This window comes from Protopterus annectens, chromosome 2.part2 (assembly GCF_019279795.1).
Source record: "Protopterus annectens isolate FY-2018-M chromosome 2.part2, PAN1.0, whole genome shotgun sequence".
Lineage (NCBI taxonomy): Eukaryota > Metazoa > Chordata > Ceratodontiformes > Protopteridae > Protopterus > Protopterus annectens.
Window position 1 is genome coordinate 1,094,499,618 of NC_056730.1, and position 22,040 is coordinate 1,094,521,657.

The following is a 22,040-nucleotide window of genomic DNA, read 5'->3' on the forward strand; positions in this document are numbered from 1 at the left end:
TTTAAAGACCTCAGCACAAAAGTAGTTGAGGTGTAAAAGTGCTTTCCAATCCTGTCTAATGCTCTAGACTACTTGTTAGGCAGACGAACACTGGTAATCTCCTCTGCCAGTTCTTTTTTAGTGGCTGCCGCCACCACGATGGCATCAACTATGGGACGCTTACTCCAATGTTTTCTGTCTGCTGGTGGAATAAGGAACCTATCAAGGTGCTTGGGAATAGACTCAGTGGTGTCTGGTTCTTTCCAGGCCCATTGGGAAACCAAGTCAACGAGGTCATCTGCTGGGGGGGGTCACCCAAAACACAGACGGACCCACCCCGAACGCCTCCAAGAGCAGTGACCCCTGGGAAGAAGGAGGTTGGACAAACCACCCACCTTTCTGCTTCAAGATTTCCAGAATGTCTCCAGAGGAGACATCCTTAGGTGGGGATCGGGGGGGGGGCTCCTTCCCCCCATCGAAGTCAGTGTCTTTGGTTAATAACTCCACTGGGGAGTCCATGAGCCTCTTTTTGCACATCTTCTTCTTCTTCTTGGGGATTTCCTCAGTGGGATACTCTGGGAAAGTATCAAAAGAAGGGGTTCCCTCCTGAGCAGGGAGTTCCTGGAGGCTGCATGGGGCAGGCTGACTCAGGACAAAACAAACTGTCTCAAGGCCCTAACCCTAAGGGGGTACAGGGGTGGATGGCGGGACATATGGTGACGGTTATGTAACTCGGGAGAAAACCCTCTCCACTACCTGAAAAGCCGACGGACTAGAAGAGAACCTCTCCATCTCCCCTGAAGCCGAAGCCATGAAGGGAAAGTGGCTAGGACTCACAACAGATCTGTGGCCTCCAGAAGGGATCAAACCCAAACTGTCAATGGCCGAGGTGCCTAAGGGAAGAGATGGCTGCGACAAAGACAGAGCTAATCTCAATCCCCCGGACCCAGCACCGGCAATTCAGCCCTGAGATCCGCTCTGCTCCGAGGGAATAGGAACAGGCCTGATCAAGGGTATCATAGGCATCGAGGAAGGAAGCTTCCCTTGCACTGAACCCGACACACACAGTCTGAACCCTGTAACTCCAAAGCAGATGGTCGGATCAGAGAAGGAGTCCTGATGGTATTGACCAGGTAGCTCATGGACGGTGAGGGAGCTGACACAACCCCATCTGGATCAGGGTCTTGAGGAATCTCTTCATCATCCTGTCCATGTCACCTTGGACCAGCTTCTAGAGGATCTGGAAGAAGCCAACGAGGGAGGTTGGGAGTGCTTGGATTTGACTTCAGTGGGTAGGAGACTTGCTCCGAGCTCTCGGATCAAGAGCCAATGGATCCAACACTGCAGCCGACGATACAGGAGGTGACAAAGTTAGAATTTCCCTTAGATCTGAGGATGCTGATGGATCTGACGAGGCACACACTTTCTTCGGATCCGAGGGGGTCAGATCCGAAATCTTCTTTGCCTTGGCTTTCGGTTCCAGAGGATCTCTCTGGGAGGCAGGGAGAGACCTCTTTTTTGCTTCTTAAGCACAGGAAGAAGAAGAAGAAGAAGCATCAAAGGAAGAGATCAGGGTCTCAGGAGCTGATGATGGATGAAGACCCCCTTAAAGATCAAGTTATTATGCCTGTTCACAAGAGCTCATGGATTGAAAGAAGTGCAAATTATGCTATCAGCTTTTAGGTGATCCGCACCTAAAACAATACATGCACTCCTTGTGGGCATCCTGATTGGGTATTTTATGCCCACAAGAAGTGCAACATTTGAACCCCAGGGAGGGTTTGTCAGGCATGGTAATAACTGAACTGTACCAAAGCCTGCCAAAAACCAATGGACACTCTAAGAAGAAGAGGCTAAGAGCTATAACTCATTGTAACAGAAAGTTTCAACTTTTAACTTTAAGAAACTACAGAACTTTAACACTATCTAAACTAACCCCCCCCCCTTTTGTTTTTAAGGAGAAAGAAGGTTGTAGAGAAAAAAGCGCTCACAGACAACACACACACACACACACACACACACACACACACTACAAGAAAAGGAACTAACTAGGATGAGGGAGGACAAAACCGACACAAGATAATACTAAACGCTTGTAAAATACAATGAAAACGACCACAGCTTGACAGCACAGAGATCCGAGTCCAAACACTGAAACAGCAAACGAGATCTGATGTGCTTGGGTGGGTGTAGTGCATTATGGGTAAGAGGAAGGAGCTTGAGAGTCGGATCCAAGACTGGAGAATGTGGCTGAGCCGGATCCGAGGGTCGGATCCAAGATCTCATTGTGAGGAGGACTGAAGAAGACAACATCAGATCTTTACTTTTTTCACTGTTTTTTTTTTATTTTAATTAAATTAATGGCAGGATGGGCTCCCCCAGCTTGCGGGCCCTAGGCAGTTCCCTTGGTCGCCTAGTGCTGCTTCTGCCTCTGGGTGAACTTAATATGTGTATAGTTCGCTAAAGAAATGGTGAAATTATAAAATGTATCTCTAGGAATAAGTGCAGTTCAAGAAAGAACTTCTTTTCAGAAACCAAAAGAACCAAGTGTGACTCCAAGGGGTGGTCAGCTCCAGGAAGATTAAATATTTTTTCCACACAAAATGTGGTGTGTATGCAATGAAACCTTCAGGTGGAGGACAAAGGTTTGAGCATTTTAAAATGCACAGTCATTTCATATCAAATAACAGTGTAAAGTAATCTGCTGACTAAGCATAGTATGTATCTTAACCAACAAGGAGATAATCTGCAGCAGACTAAGCACTTCTTACCTCCCATCAAGGTCTGCGTTTAAGTCAGCATAAAAACAAAGTCATGCTTTCTGTTCTTCTGGAACTCCTTAAACAAAACAGTAACTTATAAAGCATTCTTCAGAAATATTCCACTGAGAAAAGATCACAGAAGGATACAGCTGTTCTTCCTCAAAAAAAAAAAAAGATAAACCCTCGAAAAGCAGGCAGCAGAACTGCTCAGCCTTCTTTGTTGTCTTCTCCTGTACACTACATAAACAAGTATTTCTTCCTGTACAAAATCAATAAAAGCATAGTAAAAGATTATACAAATCCTATTAAATCACAGAGCTTTTGCAATGATTTACTTTTTTGTGGTCAATTTTAAAGTTAGCAAAATTAAACATTTTTAGAGGTGATGGCTAATCTACTTGCACTGTATTCTGTGAATATTTTTCTGCTAAGTGACTAAGCTATAGCTTTAAAAGATCCCTTATGTCACAGACCCCCTATTTGATCTAAATAATTTAAAAAGAAAAACAAACTGCAGAAACAGAGACTTATAAATATGTTTACTCTAGCTTACACAAACTATGAATACGTGATTCTTCCTTACCTGTAACCTTCCATACTGTCCTTGGTGTAGGCCCAAAAGCTGCTACTCCAAAAAGGAATGCATATGCAAGACAGACAACTTCTACAGCCATATTTTGTACGGAACACTTCATCAGGCAGTAATTAAGAAGCTTAGAACAAAGTTTATCCATGTCGGCAAACTTGTTAAAAAATTACAAGGTTCCAATCTGTGAAAAGCTACATCCAAGTGTCTATAGAGCACCTAACAGTCTGATCACAGGGTACCGTTCATGTTCTGTCGTGGTTAATTCATCTCTCATCTTGAGGATGTGGGTGAAGCAAATACAGAAACCCCTTCCTCTGTGCATGAAACTTCACTGTGAAAAGAAAAGATGCAAATGTTAAGCAGCTTCCTTGCCTGACTTGCATTTTGTTCTAAACCACAGTAAATTTTAAGTAAAGTTTAAAATAACTGACCATGTAATACAAGTTATTTTTCTCAGAATATGGTTTGTCTTCCACATACACTGTCTAGTTATATAAATATATATATATATATATATATATATATATATATATATATATACATATACATGTATGTATATATTCATATACCTTGTAAATATACAACATACATTTAAAGCTACAGACAATTCAAGTAAATGATGGTTATGGTTGTTTTCTGTAAGACTACACAATGTAAGCCAGAAAGTACATCACATTTTAGAAACACATCATAAATTAGCTACAATCTTTGCAAATTATTTAATTTTTTCATTATTTTTAATTTCTTAATTTCAGTGGCGGTTGGTGACTTCAAATCAAAGGGGGGCTGCAGGAGACAGCTGAATGGGTGGGGTCAATGGGAAAGTGTGCGGCCAACTAGAAAGGGGAGGAGCTATGCTCAAAACCACAAAAACTAACTAAATACACTGTCCTGGGTGCCAAACTGTCATTATGAGAGTCCAATCAAGACAAAATGAAGTGTAAAAGAATACAAATATTTCAATGCATTGGCTGCATGACAGCTTACTCAATATCTAGATGTAAACAAAAAGGTTGTGAGGCATGAAAAAATAAATTACTTTTTAAATACATTAATGGAAAGCCAGTCGAAATCAAGTATAAGAAAAACAAGCAGCACTCAACTCAAACCACTTCTTGCACTGCAGTTCTAATTATAATTTATATTCAGCTTTATTAAAGTACCAAGTAATATGCTGAAAGTAGAAATCTCTGATGCCCCCACTTGTAAAAATGTTTCTTATACAAAAAAAAGACCTGCTGCCTGACAACTATATACTTGTTTCATGGGGAAAACATGATCAAAGTAAAAAATGAAAAGCAAACAAGAAATAAGCTCAAGATACATTGCTTAAAAGCATTACTGTACAGGTTATGGACCACACGACTGGCATTCTGTTTAGTTTACGAGTAAGACCTGCAGAGATGACTGGAAGTCTCCAAGTGTAATGAGATTTTTAAAATAATGTAATCCTGCCCTTTATTACAAATACTGTCATATGAATTTCAATACCCAAGGCTTATACATTATCTAGTTAAGTATTCTCTACATGGCAATAACAGAAAGGCTTTCAATGTTGTCAATTCTTTAACAGTATGCTTATTAAAGCTTACTTGCATCTTACGATCTCAGCCAAGCTTACCTGATGGTCATTAAAGTATTGCTACTTAAACACTGAGTGACAGGCACTTTGAGTAATAAGCATAAATCAACAGTACAAAAAAATATGACAGAAACCAGACCATTCTGCAAAAATCAAGGACAGATGATAAGCCACTCTAGTACTTCTGTCTACCCTGGATGGGGGGGGGGGGGGTACTCTGCACATTTACACTGCATAACTACTCCTTGCCTTGCTTCGACACATCCAGAGTCACTACATGGGGGAGTGGGGTGCAACAAGTATGTCACAATTTGAAATGTCTCTGGCTGACTGTGATGGCCCTGACACATTTGTCATACCTCTCAACCTCAGAACAAGAAATCTGGACAAAGCCATACAAAGAAGTGGGACAAAGGCCCAAAAATAAGGACGATTTTTAAAATATTGCTCTTATAAACTTAGAAAGATAATAGAACAAGTCTTGCATTAGTATGAATTTTCTGAATGGTATGAAATCTGAAACTCAAATGTCTGTCATTATTTTCTAACTTCAGTCTTTAATGATTTGTCACTAATTTGCCAAAAAAACACAATTTTATGAAAAATGGGCCAAAAATGTGATGTAAAAATATAAAATAGCCACACAATACAGCTGGGAACCTGTCAAAGAAGGGACACTAATATTAGTACTGCTAACTTGAGCAGCTAACAAAATAAAAGAATCTGCATGCATTTCAGAAATAAAAGTAATCTATAACCCTGATTATTAGTTATTTCTTAATTGTAAACCATCCATGTTTTCTTCCAAAATTGCTATTTTGCGGAGGGATTATTAGAGGGAAGAGCAACATTTTGAGCCAAAATCAGGGACAGTTGAGAGGTTTGGCTATGCCTAATTCTATAAAGCAATTTATTTGCATGTACCTTTCAACCTGTTAATGCAATAAATCTGGACAAGGCCAAATATATTAGGGGAACATATAAACAGTACTAAAATTGCTCTTGTATAAACTGAGACAGTTGATAGAACAGGTCTTACTTTAGCATGCATTTTTCTGAAGGTTATGAAGTCTGAAACTCTGTGTCATTATTTAGTGACTTAATTCCTAAATGATTTGCCGGAAAACCACAAATTTTATGAGGAACAAACCAAAAATAAGAAGCAAAAATCTATTCATTCTTTGAAAATCTGATCAGTTGGGAGGTATAGTTCAGCTGGGGCTGTCTTTAAGTTTGCTGCCCTTGCCCCTCACAAAATCACAGTCGAATGGAGCCTCCTCCTGCAGCTATTCCAATGATCCATTACTTGGCTATTTCACTCCATTTACCATAAACACTAATGTGCATACTGATTTACTTCTATGATGATTTGGACTTCATTTGAAAGTTTTATTTTGCATTTTACAGCACAAACACTAAGACATCTGCTAAACAAACTTAGCAATAAAACTTCTCTGCCCTTGAAACTCACATTCATTGAAACAGCATTGAAACCCACATTCAAAGAAAATACATTTTACCAGTGGCAGACAAAGATTAATTCTGGGCTGTTTTCAAATCATAGGCCCCTTGCATATGAAATATACATGTGCTCTTTGATACACCTTCCTATTGTTTTGAACATTTTTCCAGTAAACAATGACAAAACGCATACACCAATAATGACAAAACTGCCCAATTCAGAACATCTTTCCAGTAAATAATGAAACAAAATGCATGCACCCATAATAACAAAACTGCCCAGTTCAGAACATTTCCATCATAAAAGTCTACTCAAACTTCTACAGTCCACCATTATCAGTAAATATGCACAATTCTACAGTCCACCATTATCAGTAAATATGCACAATTCTACAGTCCACCATTATCAGTAAATATGCACAATCTCTGAAGAAGTAAAAAAATCATCTAAATAATTCCACATTAAATAAATATGTAACCAATGAAGAGGTTGCTGCTAGCAAAAACCTTTATATTTCATGGTTTTATCAAAAAATAAAGTGTCTGATGCCCCTGAGGAATAAATTGCCTACATTACATTAAAAATGATAAGCTAGTAATATTGCAATAGGAAATGGATGGCAAATTGATAACAGGCTCATAGTTAGTATCTTAACTTTTTCAGTACAGCAGCATTCACCCCTTGTGGGAGTAGAACCAACAACCTTCTGCATCAAAAGCAAGTACACAACCTGTTGTGCTACTAACAATGCAAGCTGACTTAGCATAAGCAGCACTAAACTTCTCTTCCCCTGCAGCTCTCAGCTCCTTGTAAAATCTACTCAATACTCAACTGCATCTCAACTTCGCAGCACAAGAAATCTGGAAAAAGCCAAATTTATTGGGGGGGGGGGGTCAAAAACCAGGGACACATTAAACATTGCTTGTATAATCTTGGAAAGTTGCTACAATAAAATGCTGCGTTACCACCATACATTTTGCTGCCAAGGTCCCTGTGCAAAAGAGTCAGAGCAACATACCACTATGCCAAATCAGCTGCTTTGTGAAAGAATGCTGTGTTACCACCATACATTTTACTGCCAAGGTCCCTGTGCAAAACAGTCAGAGCAACATACCACTACGCCAAATCAGCTGCTTTGTGAAAGAGAGGAAGACTGAAACTTAAATGGCTATCATTTAATGAATTCAGTTCTCACCATAGTTGTCAACCTCTTAGCACAAAACACCTGGACAAACCCAGTAATGAGGGAATACAGCCCTCAAACATATTCAGTGAATTCAGTTCTTGCCATAGCTGTCAACCTTAGCACAAAAAACCTGGAAGCCAATAATGGGGTAATACAGTCCCAAAAATAAGGACAAATTTCAAATATTCATCTTATAAACTTAGAAAATTGCTAGAATAAAAGGTTGTGTTACTATGTATTTTCTGAAGAATATGAAGTCTGAAATTCAAATGCCTGTCAATTTTACTTCTGACGGAACAAAAACAATTTTCAGCAGAGGCCCAGGGAGAAATACTGCAGACACATGTCTTTGTAAAATGTCAGGACACCAGAGCAAATCCACACAAACACAGGGATAAGATGCAGACTCCACACAGAAGGCACCCCAGCCAAGAATCAAACCAGAAAAACTATAGCTGTGAGGCAACAATGCTATCACTGCACCATCAAATATGTAAGGAATTAAACATTCAGAAACCTGAAGTCTAAAATTCAAATGCCTGTCAATTTTATTTAACATTTGTTAATCAGGACAATCTGACCTGGAACAAAAAAAACAATTTTCAGCAGAGGCCCAGGAAGAAATAATGCAGACATGTCTTTGTAACATGGGTGGACACAAAAGCAAATGCACACAAACACAGGGAGAAGATGCAGATCCCACACAGAAGGCACCCCAGCCAAGAATCAAACCTGAGAACCTGCAGCTGTGAGGCAACAATGCTACCACTGCACCATCAAATATTAAGCATTGCAGCATTTAGAAATCACAGATATTATGAGGAACAGATCAGATCAAATATGAGGCAAAAATCTGCAATTTTATTTACAAATGGTGGTGGGTAGGGAATTCAGGTCCTTAACACCTGCCTACAAGGTACAGGGTTCAAGCCTGAGTATCTCTACCCACCACCATTTGGTCTCTCTAGCCACCAGTATATAGTAACTGGGGCATTACACACACACACACACACACACACACACACACACACACACACACACACACACACACACACACACACACACACACACACACACACCCTTTGTTCTGCAGTATAAAAGCACGCACGCGCACACACACACACACACACACACACACACACACACACACACACACACACACACACACACACACACACACACACACACACACACACACACACACACACACACACACACACACCCTTTGTTCTGCAGTATAAAAGCCCAAATGCCAGCGATATAAAACCTTCACCTACCAGCCCAAACTCCAGCGACACCTACCCGGTAATCCAAATCCAGAGAACGAAGCAAGCCCACAATCCAAACACCTACCTGAAGCCTTTGTCCACGAAGCCCACACACTGACAGTGCCGCGAGAGCAGCTCAGTCCTCCTCATTGGTTCTGACTGCGGCTGAAGCAGTCCGGAGCTCCTCTGTTCTGTACAGTCGTCACCGCACAGATTCCTGGTATCTCACAGCAATAATTGCTGGGTACCTCTTTCTCCATATCCGGACTGCTGATAAAGGCAGTCTGAATTGTCCGTGCATGCACAGAGGATCGGGACTCATGAATTGTTTTTTTGTTTTACAGATTTTTTTTTTTTTTTTCTAGGTGGGAGGGCTGCAGTCCGACAGTCCGATAGGACAAGCCGCCCCTGCTTAATTTACTTATTTGCATTTATTAACTAACAAAGTCTAGCTGGGTGCAGCTTATTTCCTGTGTAGAACCTCACAAACGACACACTGAAGAAGAAAACACAAACCAAGGTGGCAGCAATGGAACAATGGAACACCAATCCACAAGGAACACCAAATTACTCTGGATGCGATTTATTCATAAAGCACACATTAACACTGAGTTTAGCACTTTCTTTCCAACATGTAATATTAGCAAAACATGTAACATTAGCAATTGTAAAGTGGTCACTGACCATAATAAATGGGCATTGTGTACAATACCCACATTTTCTTGTTCCATTTAATGGTGTCCTTATACAATTAGAAATACCCTCATTTTCCAAAAATTACGAAAAATAAAGTACAGGTCACCGCTGAATAATTCTTTGTAGAATCTCCTTTATTAAAAGTAAGCGCTTTCGGAATAATCCTTCATCAGACATAATTCAAAGTAACAAAAGCAGCCATATTTAAAACACAGATCATCCAATCACTTACTCCTAAAAGCCCGCCTTTTTTGTAAAGCAGGTTTAATTGGTAAAACATCGTTAAGACCAGGTGGTCTATGTGCTCTTAAATCTACTATCCACTTAGATTCAGCTAATGCTGTTCTATGCTGAATATCCCCCCCCCCCCCCCATTGGTAGCAATATTAACAATGCATCTGAACTTAAAAGTGTGTGGGATTAATCTCTATATGTCTGAATAAAGCATTGCTCACTTGACATGTTCTAATATTGCTAATATGCTGTAAAATCCGAACCTTCAGCATGTTATTTGTCATACCTACATAAACACTTTCACATTGCTCACAATTGGCCATATATACTAAGTGTTTTGTCCTGCAAGTAGCCCTCCCTTTAAATATAAAAGTTTGTGTCTTATCAGGATGTTTATATTCAGTGTCACTATTAATATATTGACAAGCCTTGCAGTTGCCACAGGGATATGTGCCTGCTCTAATATCTATTGTAGGTCTCTTATTCAAATATGTCTCCTTACATAACAGGTCCTTGAGATTATTGTTTCTCCTATAGTTAAACATGGGACGTTCTGCCACTACGTCCTTAAGACTAATATCACTTCTGAGGATGTTCCAATTATTCTGAACTATATTACATATGTCTTTAATGTTACTACCATACGTAAAAAGTATTTTAGGTTGTTCCTTCCTGCTACTACATAATCCTGTATCTATTTGTCTGCCAATAACAGGGCCTTGCATCCATGGCCTATTCCTTGTCTTCCTATGTAAAGCATTGTTACTAACCATCTTACTAACCATGTTCCTCTCATAGCCCCTATCCAAAAAATATCCACTCAGCCTAGAAAGTTCCTCATCACAGTAAGTATCTTCAGAACATACCCTAGATATCCTACCCACTTGGCTCTTGACAATATTGGGAAAGATATGCCTCGGGTGCATACTGTCATAGGATAACAATGCATTTTGCCAACATTGTTTCCTATACAATTTCGAGGTGAAACCAAGGTTACTCTGTTCCACACAAACATCCAGGAACTCTATCTGAGTAAAAGAAGTTTTAGCACTAAAGGTCAAAAAAGTAGTGGTGGTGTGGAGAAAGGCTAAAAAGCTCTCAAAGGTAGAAGCATCCCCATCCCACAAAATAAAAACGTCATCCACAAATCTGACATACAAAACTATGTACTTATTCCATTCCTGATTGTTAAGAATTTCCTTGGTTTCCCATTTGGACATAACCAAATTTGCATATGTATTAGCACAGGGGGTGCCCATAGCTACCCCCTGTGCTTGTCTGTATACGGACCCTGGTCCTATAAAGACATTGTTGTTCAATACCAAAGCTAGTAAATTCTCCACAACCAGTCGCTTATGCTCAGTTGCTCCCAATCTACTTATTACTTCACCCACTGCTGTTATCCCATATTGTTGTTCAATAACAGTAAACAAACTGTTGACATCCAGTGTAGCCATCAATAATCCACCTTGTTTGGACTTGGTGGCCGCAGCTAATAGCCCCAAGAAATGCCCTGTGTCTCTTAGAATGTTATCTATCTGTTCTAAATATGGTTTAAGTATAAACTCCAACCATATAGAAATATTCTCAGTGACCCACCCTCTCCCCGAAACAATGGGTCTGAGTGGTGGGTCTGTCAATGATTTATGTATTTTGGGCATGGCCTTGAAAACAGGCGTAACTGGTTTGTCTACCTTGAGGAACTCATAGACTTCTTGTTCTAACAAACCCCTCTCTAATAAGTTGTTTAACTGGCTATGTACATTATCTATAATCATTCTAACTTGTAAAGGGTTAATGGCTACATACGCTCCATCTAAAGTCAGTGTGTCTAACAATTTCCTTTCATACCAACATGTATCTAATACAACGATGGCTCCCCCCTTATCAGCCATCTTAATGGTGATTTCTTTCTTATCCATAAGGCCATGTAAAGCAGTCCTTTGTATCGGTGTAAGATTATAATATCTATAAGCACTTCTCTCCTCAAAATATTTAAAAAGGTCATTCTCACAAGTGCTCATGAACAAGTTAAGTGTAGGTGTAAAATTAGGAGCAAATGTACTAGGAGTCCTAGGGCCTGTTGCTCCATGGGTTTGGTTTTTAAAAATCAATTTTAACATCACGCTCCTACAGAACAACATCAAGTCAAATATAATATCGCTATATACACACTTATTGCTAGGAACAAAGGTCAAGCCCTTGTTTAAAATCTCTAGCTCATCGGTACTCAACACATATTGAGATAAATTATATACAATGCCATCAGACATACTGTTAGTCAATGTAGAGTCCTCCGACGCTTGCCTGCGTTCTGTCCTCGCTTAGGGACCTCTTGCCTGCTCCTTTCCTCCGACCCGGTGCGGTAGATTCCCAAAAATGCAGAGCCCTGCATATGTTTTTGGGGCCCCTGTATCATTGTGGTGAATACTCTCATTCGCTGTCACCACTGTGGAGCTGGAAAGGCCCCTGAACTGTATATGTTCTTCCGGCTGTGGAATATGTGTTTCGCTGTTTGGAGTAACACTGTTGGAATGCGAAGCCAGGATATCGTTATTGCTGGGGGTAGTAGTAGCTGTCCCATTGCCTGTGAGTTTGTTGGTCGTTCCTTCCCCAAAATCGCTGATAGTACAAGATGGACTATCAGTAGAACTCCTCATATCGGCTCCTTTTTGGTTTACCGAGGTGGACAATGTCGGTATGTGGACAACTGTATCGATGGCCAACATTGAGCTTGCCCCTGTGTGTACTGCTGACCCCGTCTCTGTAGCTCATTATAGCGTCGAAGTTGTCATCATCACTGAGGGACGTCTAGTTGTTTCAGTTGCTCGTTCTTTGAATCTGGGCCAGACAAAGATGTTACCATGGGTAAAATCGGAGTGGTCCCTCCTGATTTTACCTAATTTGACATCTTTAAGTTTATCAGCTTCTTTAGATAATTGTAGCATAACAGTAGAAATTCTTTCTTTACTTTTGCTGTCTGGAAAATCAGTCTGTAATCGCGAAAATAATGATGTTACTTCTTGCTTCAAAGCCGCCAATTCTGGTGAAAAAAACTTGATCAATAACTTCATATACTCCATACTAGTGTGCAGGTTAAGAGCCTGCCACTGTGCTAGTAAGTCTGGGTATCTATCGCCCTGTGCTGGCATGCACAGAACTCTCATACCCCTGGGGACAATACCATATTGTAAACAAGCTTCAAGATGAAATGCCTGCCATTGCAGGCGTTGCATTTTACCTGCCTTGTAATTCCACTCTTTTAATAAGTCCTCAAAGGCTCTGTCTACTGCTGCAGGTATATTCCATAGGTTCATAGGTTCATACTAGGCTATCTGCCCGAGGGCATTTACAAGCCTAGCCCATAGTTTTGTGGCTTACGCCACCCCTTTAGTATGGGGAACTATACCCATTATTTTGCTGTGCCTCTGTTGAGCAGTGACACTGAGGTAATCCCTGGGGTATATCTGCGATCTCCCATCCATTGGTCAAGATTTCTCTTGAACAAGGCCAGCGAGGTGCTCTGCCTCACATATACCGGGATTTTATTCCACAGCATAGGGAGTCTTTGGGTGATGAATCTATCCTTCCAGCTGTCCTATTAATAGCCGTGTCGGTTTAAGTCTCCCCTTGTGGCTCTGACGGATCTAGATTTTTGAGGTGAAGCATATTCATCAAATCTGGGTTTGACATGGCCTTGTATGTTAGGCAAAGGTCACCTCTGAGCAAGCGGTGTGTTTACTGAATAGAGCTGGAGTTCTTTCAGTCGGGCAGCATAGGACAGATGTTTGAGACCCTTTATCCTTTTGGTGAGGAACTTTTGTGGCCTCTCCAGCTGCTGCAAGTGTCGGGTCAGATACATTCCGAATGGGGCATTGTACTCAATCATTGGTCTGATGAGTGATGAGTATAGGGAGACTATGACCTCCCTTGATCTAGATGATAGATGAGAATCCCTTCATGATAAGGTGGGCAACATTCCTGTTTTGTAATCCTTCCTTCTGGACGCCAAAGCCCAAATCAAGGAGCGGGTTACCCAGGATATCTGTCTTTCCTCCTGATTTACCATAAACAATGCCACCAAGGGCATCAAACGAAATGATGGTGCTGTCATCTTTGTTGTTTACAGCATGTTCAGCATAACGTTACCAAAAATATTTAGAGCACAAGCAAAAATAACAAGTTATGCTGAAGACCTGTTGTACCAAACCAGATAAATAAAGTACAGGTCACCGCTGAATAATTCTTTGTAGAATCTCCTTTATTAAAAGTAAGCGCTTTCGGAATAATACTTCATCAGACATAATTCAAAGTAACAAAAGCAGCCATATTTAAAACACAGATCATCCAATCACTTACTCCTAAAAGCCCGCCTTTTTTGTAAAGCAGGTTTAATTGGTAAAACATCACTAGCTTTGGTATTGAACAACAATGTCTTTATAGGACCAGGGTCCGTATACAGACAATCCCACACACACTTTTAAGTTCAGATGCATTGTTAATATTGCTACCAATGAGAGGGGGGGGGGATATTCAGCATAGAACAGCATTAGCTGAATCTAAGTGGATAGTAGATTTAAGAGCACATAGACCACCTGGTCTTAATGATGTTTTACCAATTAAACCTGCTTTACAAAAAAGGCGGGCTTTTAGGAGTAAGTGATTGGATGATCTGTGTTTTAAATATGGCTGCTTTTGTTACTTTGAATTATGACTGATGAAGGATTATTCCGAAAGCTCTTACTTTTAATAAAGGAGATTCCAGTAAGAATTATTCAGCGGTGACCTGTACTTTATTTTTCGTATTTATCTGGTTTGGTACAACAGGTCTTCAGCATAACTTGTTATTTTTGCTTGTGCTCTACATATTTTTTGGTAACGTTATGCCTGCTGAACATGCTGTAAACAACAAAGATGACAGCACCATCGTTCGCTTGATGCCCTTGGTGGCATTGTTTATGGTAAATCAGGAGGAAAGACAGATATCCTGGGTAACCCGCCCTTGATTTGGGCTTTGGCGTCCAGAAGGAAGGATTACAAAACAGGAATATACCTGCAGCAGTAGACAGAGCCTTGAGGACTTATTAAAGAGTGGAATTACAAGGCAGGTAATGCAACGCCTGCAATGGCAGGCATTTCATCTTGAAGCTTGTTTACAATATGGTATTGTGCCCAGGGTATGAGAGTTCTGTGCATGCCAGCACAGGCGATAGATACCCAGACTTACTAACACAGTGGCAGGCTCTTAACCTGCACACTAGTATGGAGTATATGAAGTTATTGATCAAGTTTTTTTCACCAGAATTGGCTTTGAAGCAAGAAGTAACATCATTATTTTCGCGACTACAGACTGATTTTCCAGACAGCAAAAGTAAAGAAAGAATTTCTACTGTTATGCTACAATTATCTAAAGAAGCTGATAAACTTAAAGATGTCAAATTAGGTAAAATCAGGAGGGACCACTCCGATTTTACCCATGGTAACATCTTTGTCTGGCTCAGATTCAAAGAACGAGCAACTGAAACAACTAGACGTCCCTCAGTGATGATGACAACACGTTCGGACGCTATACGAGCTACAGAGACGGGGTCAGCGGTACACACAGGGGCAAGCTCAACGTTGGCCATCGATACAGTTGTCCACATACCGACATTGTCCACCTCGGTAAACCAAAAAGGAGCCGATATGAGGAGTTCTACTGATAGTCCATCTTGTACTATCAGCGATTTTGGGGAAGGAACGACCAACAAACTCACAGGCAATGGGACAGCTACTACTACCCCCAGCAATAACGATATCCTGGCTTCGCATTCCAACAGTGTTTCTCCAAACAGCGAAACACATATTCCACAGCCGGAAGAACATATACGGATTCCAGGGGGCCTTTCCAGCTCCACAGTGGTGACAGCGAATGAGAGTATTCACCACAATGATACAGGGGCCCGGCCAAAAACATATGCAGGGGCTCTGCATTTTTTGGGGAATCTACCGGCACCGGGTGCAGGAAAGGAGCAGGCAAGAGGTCCCTAAGCGAGGACAGAAACGCAGACAAGCGTCGGAGGACTCTACATTGACTAACAGTATGTCTGATGGCATTGTATATAATTTATCTCAATATGTGTTGAGTACCGATGAGCTAGAGATTTTAAACAAGGGCTTGACCTTTGTTCCTAGCAATAAGTGTGTATATAGCGATATTATATTTGACTTGATGTTGTTCTGTAGGAGCGTGATGTTAAAATTGATTTTTAATAACCAAACCCATGGAGCCATAGGTCCTAGGACCCCTAGCACATTTGCTCCTAATTTTACACCAACACTTAACTTGTTCATGAACGCTTGTGAGAATGACCTTTTTAAATATTTTGAGGAGAGAAGTGCTTATAGATATTATAATCTTACACCGATACAAAGGACTGCTTTACATGGCCTTATGGATAAGAAAGAAATCACCATTAAGATGGCTGATAAGGGGGGAGCCATCGTTGTATTAGATACATGTTGGTATGAAAGGAAATTGTTAGACACACTGACTTTAGATGGAGCGTATGTAGCCATTAACCCTTTACAAGTTAGAATGATTATAGATAATGTACATAGCCAGTTAAACAACTTATTAGAGAGGGGTTTGTTAGAACAAGAAGTCTATGAGTTCCTCAAGGTAGACAAACCAGTTACGCCTGTTTTCAAGGCCATGCCCAAAATACATAAATCATTGACAGACCCACCACTCAGACCCATTGTTTCGGGGAGAGGGTGGGTCACTGAGAATATTTCTATATGGTTGGAGTTTATACTTAAACCATATTTAGAACAGATAGATAACATTCTAAGAGACACAGGGCATTTCTTGGGGCTATTAGCTGCGGCCACCAAGTCCAAACAAGGTGGATTATTGATGGCTACACTGGATGTCAACAGTTTGTTTACTGTTATTGAACAACAATATGGGATAACAGCAGTGGGTGAAGTAATAAGTAGATTGGGAGCAACTGAGCATAAGCGACTGGTTGTGGAGAATTTACTAGCTTTGGTATTGAACAACAATGTCTTTATAGGACCAGGGTCCAGATATAGACAAGCACAGGGGTAGCTATGGGCACCCCTGTGCTAATATATGCAAATTTGGTTATGTCCAAATGGGAAACCAAGGAAATTCTTAACAATCAGGAATGGAATAAGTACATAGTTTTGTATGTCAGATTTGTGGATGACGTTTTTATTTTGTGGGATGGGGATGCTTCTACCTTTGAGAGCTTTTTAGCCTTTCTCCACACCACCACTACTTTTTTGACCTTTAGTGCTAAAACTTCTTTTACTCAGATAGAGTTCCTGGATGTTTGTGTGGAACAGAGTAACCTTGGTTTCACCTCGAAATTGTATAGGAAACAATGTTGGCAAAATGCATTGTTATCCTATGACAGTATGCACCCGAGGCATATCTTTCCCAATATTGTCAAGAGCCAAGTGGGTAGGATATCTAGGGTATGTTCTGAAGATACTTACTGTGATGAGGAACTTTCTAGGCTGAGTGGACATTTTTTGGATAGGGGCTATGAGAGGAACATGGTTAGTAAGATGTTTAGTAACAATGCTTTACATAGGAAGACAAAGAATAGGCCATGGATGCAAGGCCCTGTTATTGGCAGACAAATAGATACAGGATTATGTAGTAGCAGGAAGGAACAACCTAAAATACTTTTTACGTATGGTAGTAACATTAAAGACATATGTAATATAGTTCAGAATAATTGGAACATCCTCAGAAGTGATATTAGTCTTAAGGACGTAGTGGCAGAACGTCCCATGTTTAACTATAGGAGAAACAATAATCTCAAGGACCTGTTATGTAAGGAGACATATTTGAATAAGAGACCTACAATAGATATTAGAGCAGGCACATATCCCTGTGGCAACTGCAAGGCTTGTCAATATATTAATAGTGACACTGAATATAAACATCCTGATAAGACACAAACTTTTATATTTAAAGGGAGGGCTACTTGCAGGACAAAACACTTAGTATATATGGCCAATTGTGAACAATGTGAAAGTTTTTATGTAGGTATGACAAATAACATGCTGAAGGTTTGGATTTTACAGCATATTAGCAGTATTAGAACATGTCAAGTGAGCAATGCTTTATTCAGACATATAGAGATTAATCCCACACACACTTTTAAGTTCAGATGCATTGTTAATATTGCTACCAATGAGAGGGGGGGGGGATATTCAGCATAGAACAGCATTAGCTGAATCTAAGTGGATAGTAGATTTAAGAGCACATAGACCACCTGGTCTTAACGATGTTTTACCAATTAAACCTGCTTTACAAAAAAGGCGGGCTTTTAGGAGTAAGTGATTGGATGATCTGTGTTTTAAATATGGCTGCTTTTGTTACTTTGAATTATGTCTGATGAAGGATTATTCCGAAAGCACTTACTTTTAATAAAGGAGATTCTACAAAGAAGTATTCAGCGGTGACCTGTACTTTATTTTTCGTATTTATCTGGTTTGGTACAACAGGTCTTCAGCATAATTTGTTATTTTTGTTTATTTTCCAAAAATTGTTTGAGACTTTCCTTTTCTGTACACAAAAGTGGGCTTGCCTTCTCCAAAAAAGATACCATACGTGCCACTCTCACAAGCTGGCCTTTAACCACTGCTTTCTTTTGTTGCAATGGATGCCAGCTGTTGGAAGTGTAAGTAGGTATTGGAGAAAGTGGGCTTTCTATAGATGTTGGATACAAAATGACTCCTAATTCTGTCCTTAGACAGTGATACACCCAGATAGTGGATGTAATCACTGTGACTATGTGAGGTGAATGACAGTAAATTTACCGTCAAATCCAAATACCCCAAAAAACTCAAGATTGTCCACAGAGTCATTCCAAAAAAGGAAAATATCGTCCAAAAATTGGGTACATAACCCCCAAGAATTAGAAAATGGACTTTGGAGGATATATCTCTCTCTCTCTCTCTCTATATATATATATATATATATATATATATATATATATATATATGTATAGATATATCTCTATACATGTATATGTACATGTACATGTATGGAATATACTTCCCATACATGTTAAGCAGAGCACCTCACTGGCCCTTTTCAACAGAAATCTTGATGAGTGGATGGGAAATAGAAAGTTGACCCCAGGGATTACTCCAGTGGCTCTGCTTGACAGAGGCAGGGGGAATTAACGACGGCATGATGGGGCTAGGCTTGTAAAGGCTCCAGGGCCATTGGCCTAGTACACACCTATGAACTAAAACATGCCTTGTGACTGTCTTTGGCTTGGGCAGCTATTTTAGCCTGAAACTTGGCTTTGGTGGACTTTATTAAGCTTCTGAGTTGTTTGGTTATTTCAGTGACAACAGCTCTAACATTCTGGGAATAACTCTTCTTACTTTTAGTCAAAATTCTTTTCCTCGTATTGTAAAGCTTGCTTATACAACGGTTATACCATGTGGGTTTGTTTCTGGGGTTTGCTCTGCACTTGTTCCTATGGAGTACAACTGCTTATGTGCAGCTGTTTACATGCTGCTATAGTGTGCTGGTGTACACTTCTGCATACTCACTGGAGTTAACTGGGTATGGTGGGTATTTGAAGCTTGCTAATGTATTACTTAAGAGTAGGTAGCTTGCCTTAAAGAAATTTCTAAATGTACCTTGGGTGGAAGTTTTATTTCGAAGGAGATAGCTTTACGGTTAGACCTAACAAGTAATGAAGATATGCAAGGGATGATGCAACATGCTCCCATATTAGTAAGGACAACACCCATGATGTTATCCCCCTTAGTGGATACTCTGATTAATTCTTCCAGGGCATCTGTATTGACAAAGTCCAGGTAATTCTGTGCTTGTGTACTAGTGGTAGTGTAGATTTCCCAGTCTATAACTAGATAGTTTAGATCACCGAGGAAAATTATATTGGGTTTAATACTGGGTGATTTTAGTTACTGTAGAGAGGCATTGTGGCTTTCTTGTGTCATAGAGGGAGTTCTACAGCTAGCTAACATATGATTGTGACCATGGACAAGGTGGTCATAACATCCCTGTATTCTTCCCTTATAAGACAGATTATTAATACAATGCCCCTTTCGGCATGTACCTCACAAAGCACATGCAGCACCTGGAGAGACCACAGACATTCCTCACTCGGAGAATCCAGGGCCTCAAACATCAACCCTACACAGATAGGCTAAAAGCCCTGTCCCTCTACTCACTCTCCTACAGACTCCTCAGAGGTGACCTCTGTCTGGCATACAAAACAATCTCAGACCCCGCCCTGATGGGACTGCTGCATATCCCCAAGTCAAGCTCCACTCGAGTAACCCACACGCGAGACCTCAACCTGGTCTGTGACATCAATAGGACTTGTTGGTGGGACAGATTTGTGTCCCAGAGGCTCCCCCTTTTGTGAAATAGACTCCCTCGCCACGTAAAGCAGAGTAACTCATTAAACCTTTTTAAGTTCAAGCTGGATAACTGGATGGGGAACAGAAAATTCCCCCCTGGGATTCCATCTATGTCCCTGCTGGATAGTGGCATAGGGTGCTGACTTGTTGGAACATGGGCCATATTCTTGGCTATGCTTGTAAGGGCCTCAGGGCCAATAGTCTAGTAACTACCTATGATCCTATGATACAAGATCTTTCTGTTGGTTATTTGGACATGAAGAAACTCTAGTACATCATGCTGCTTTATTAACCTAGATGTGAGTCTCTTCTGGATGTAAACTGATACACCTCTGCCTTTTTCCCCCTCCTGTTTGTAGCTTGTCTAAATGTGTGAAAGGTGTTATACCCATCACAGCTGGGATGCTCTCCTCTACTTTAAAAGTATGGTTGTGTACACTTACCATAAATGTAGATGTTTGAGGGTATTCACTGTTGCAGTCATCACATTTGGGTTATTTGCTTGCAGTAGCCCTCAGTCAGCCTGATTAACAAAGTCTTGGGTCCTGCATCAGTTGCTGTCTCTTCTTCCATGACATCAGGTCGTCAGGGGTATAAAACATGCAGCCGATGCCATTACATCAGTTTTTCTTGCCCCAGATGTTTGCTGCCCCCCTAATGGGAAGCAATTAAATATATAAATATACAAGGATAGACCTCCAACAAAAAAGCAAATACAACAAAGAGCTTTTAAGCATAGTAAAAGAAAGTAAAGGTATAGCCAAAAGAAGTCAGGGGGCTGGAGTGAGGGTAACCAGGACTGCAACAGTGAATACACTAGAACATCTACATTTATGGTAAGTGTACACAACTGTACTATGTTCTTCGTTCTTTCACTGTTGCAGTCATCACATTTGGGTAGATTCCCAGAGCTAAGGTTGGGAGGAGGAATTTAGATAGCAGTAGGCCCAGCTATAAGGCCCTGCAAGACTGTAGTGGCAAAGCCAGATCTGGATTTAGAGAAAATTGGCAAATGACAATGCTTGGTGAAAGTATGTAGAGAACTCCAGGTAGCACACTTCTAGGATGTCCCTGGTAGGGACGCCTCTGAGAAAGGCTGTAGAGGTAGATGCAGCCCTGGTTGATGGTGCTTATAGCAGAAATGAATGCAATGGCCTATCCATTTAGAAATGGTTTGCTTTGAAATAGCCTTCCCCACTGCCCCTGCAGCAAATGCCACCAGCAGTTGTTCAGATTTCCTTTGAGGTTTAGTCCTGTCCAAGTAGAATCTGTTCCCCTTTGTTCTGTGGATTAGGAAAGAAGGTTGGCAAATGAATGGACTGATTAAGAGCCACACTGGATACCACCTTGGGAATGAAGGATGGATTGGTTCTGAGGGATGCCCTCTCCGCATGAAAGATGATGAAAGGCTCCATAAGGGCCTGTAATTCAGATACCCTTCTTGCTGAAGTGACTGCTAAAAGGAAAGCTGTTTTCCAAGAAATAAATTTTAAATCTGCAGTAGCAGCTGGCTTGAAAGGAGGAAGAGTGAGTTTCTCCAAGACAAAGTTAAGGTCCCAGGCTGGGGTTGGAGCTCTCCTGGGAGATCTTAAATTTTTGCCCCCTCTGAGGAACTGCTTGAGCAGTGGATGAGAAAAGAGGGGAGGTTCTGTGTTACAATGAGCTGAAATGGCTGAGGCATGAATTTTGATGGAGGAAAAAGACAGGCCATCTTAGTTAAGTATTGTAAAATCTGAGGTAAATTGGGCGTACTGTGCTCATCCCTTGAGACTGGTTCCAGGCACAGAATCTTTTCCATTTTTCAGCATACGATTTTCTAGTACTAGGCCTCCTTGCCTCTAAAATGATATCCAT

General features: G+C 40.7%; 1 protein-coding gene across 5 annotated transcripts in view; it reads right to left on the reverse strand.

Moving 5' to 3' along the window:
* The window catches only part of SEMA4D (semaphorin 4D), a 1,587,330-nt gene that overhangs the window by 1,287,896 nt on the left and 277,394 nt on the right, over positions 1 to 22,040 (reverse strand). For all 5 annotated transcript variants that reach the window (XM_044064318.1, XM_044064319.1, XM_044064317.1 and 2 more), the window contains exon 2: positions 3,325 to 3,661. In XM_044064318.1, coding sequence (XP_043920253.1) covers positions 3,325 to 3,475 — 151 coding nt within the window. In that variant the 5' untranslated portion in view covers positions 3,476 to 3,661. The remainder of the gene's footprint in view (positions 1 to 3,324; positions 3,662 to 22,040) is intronic.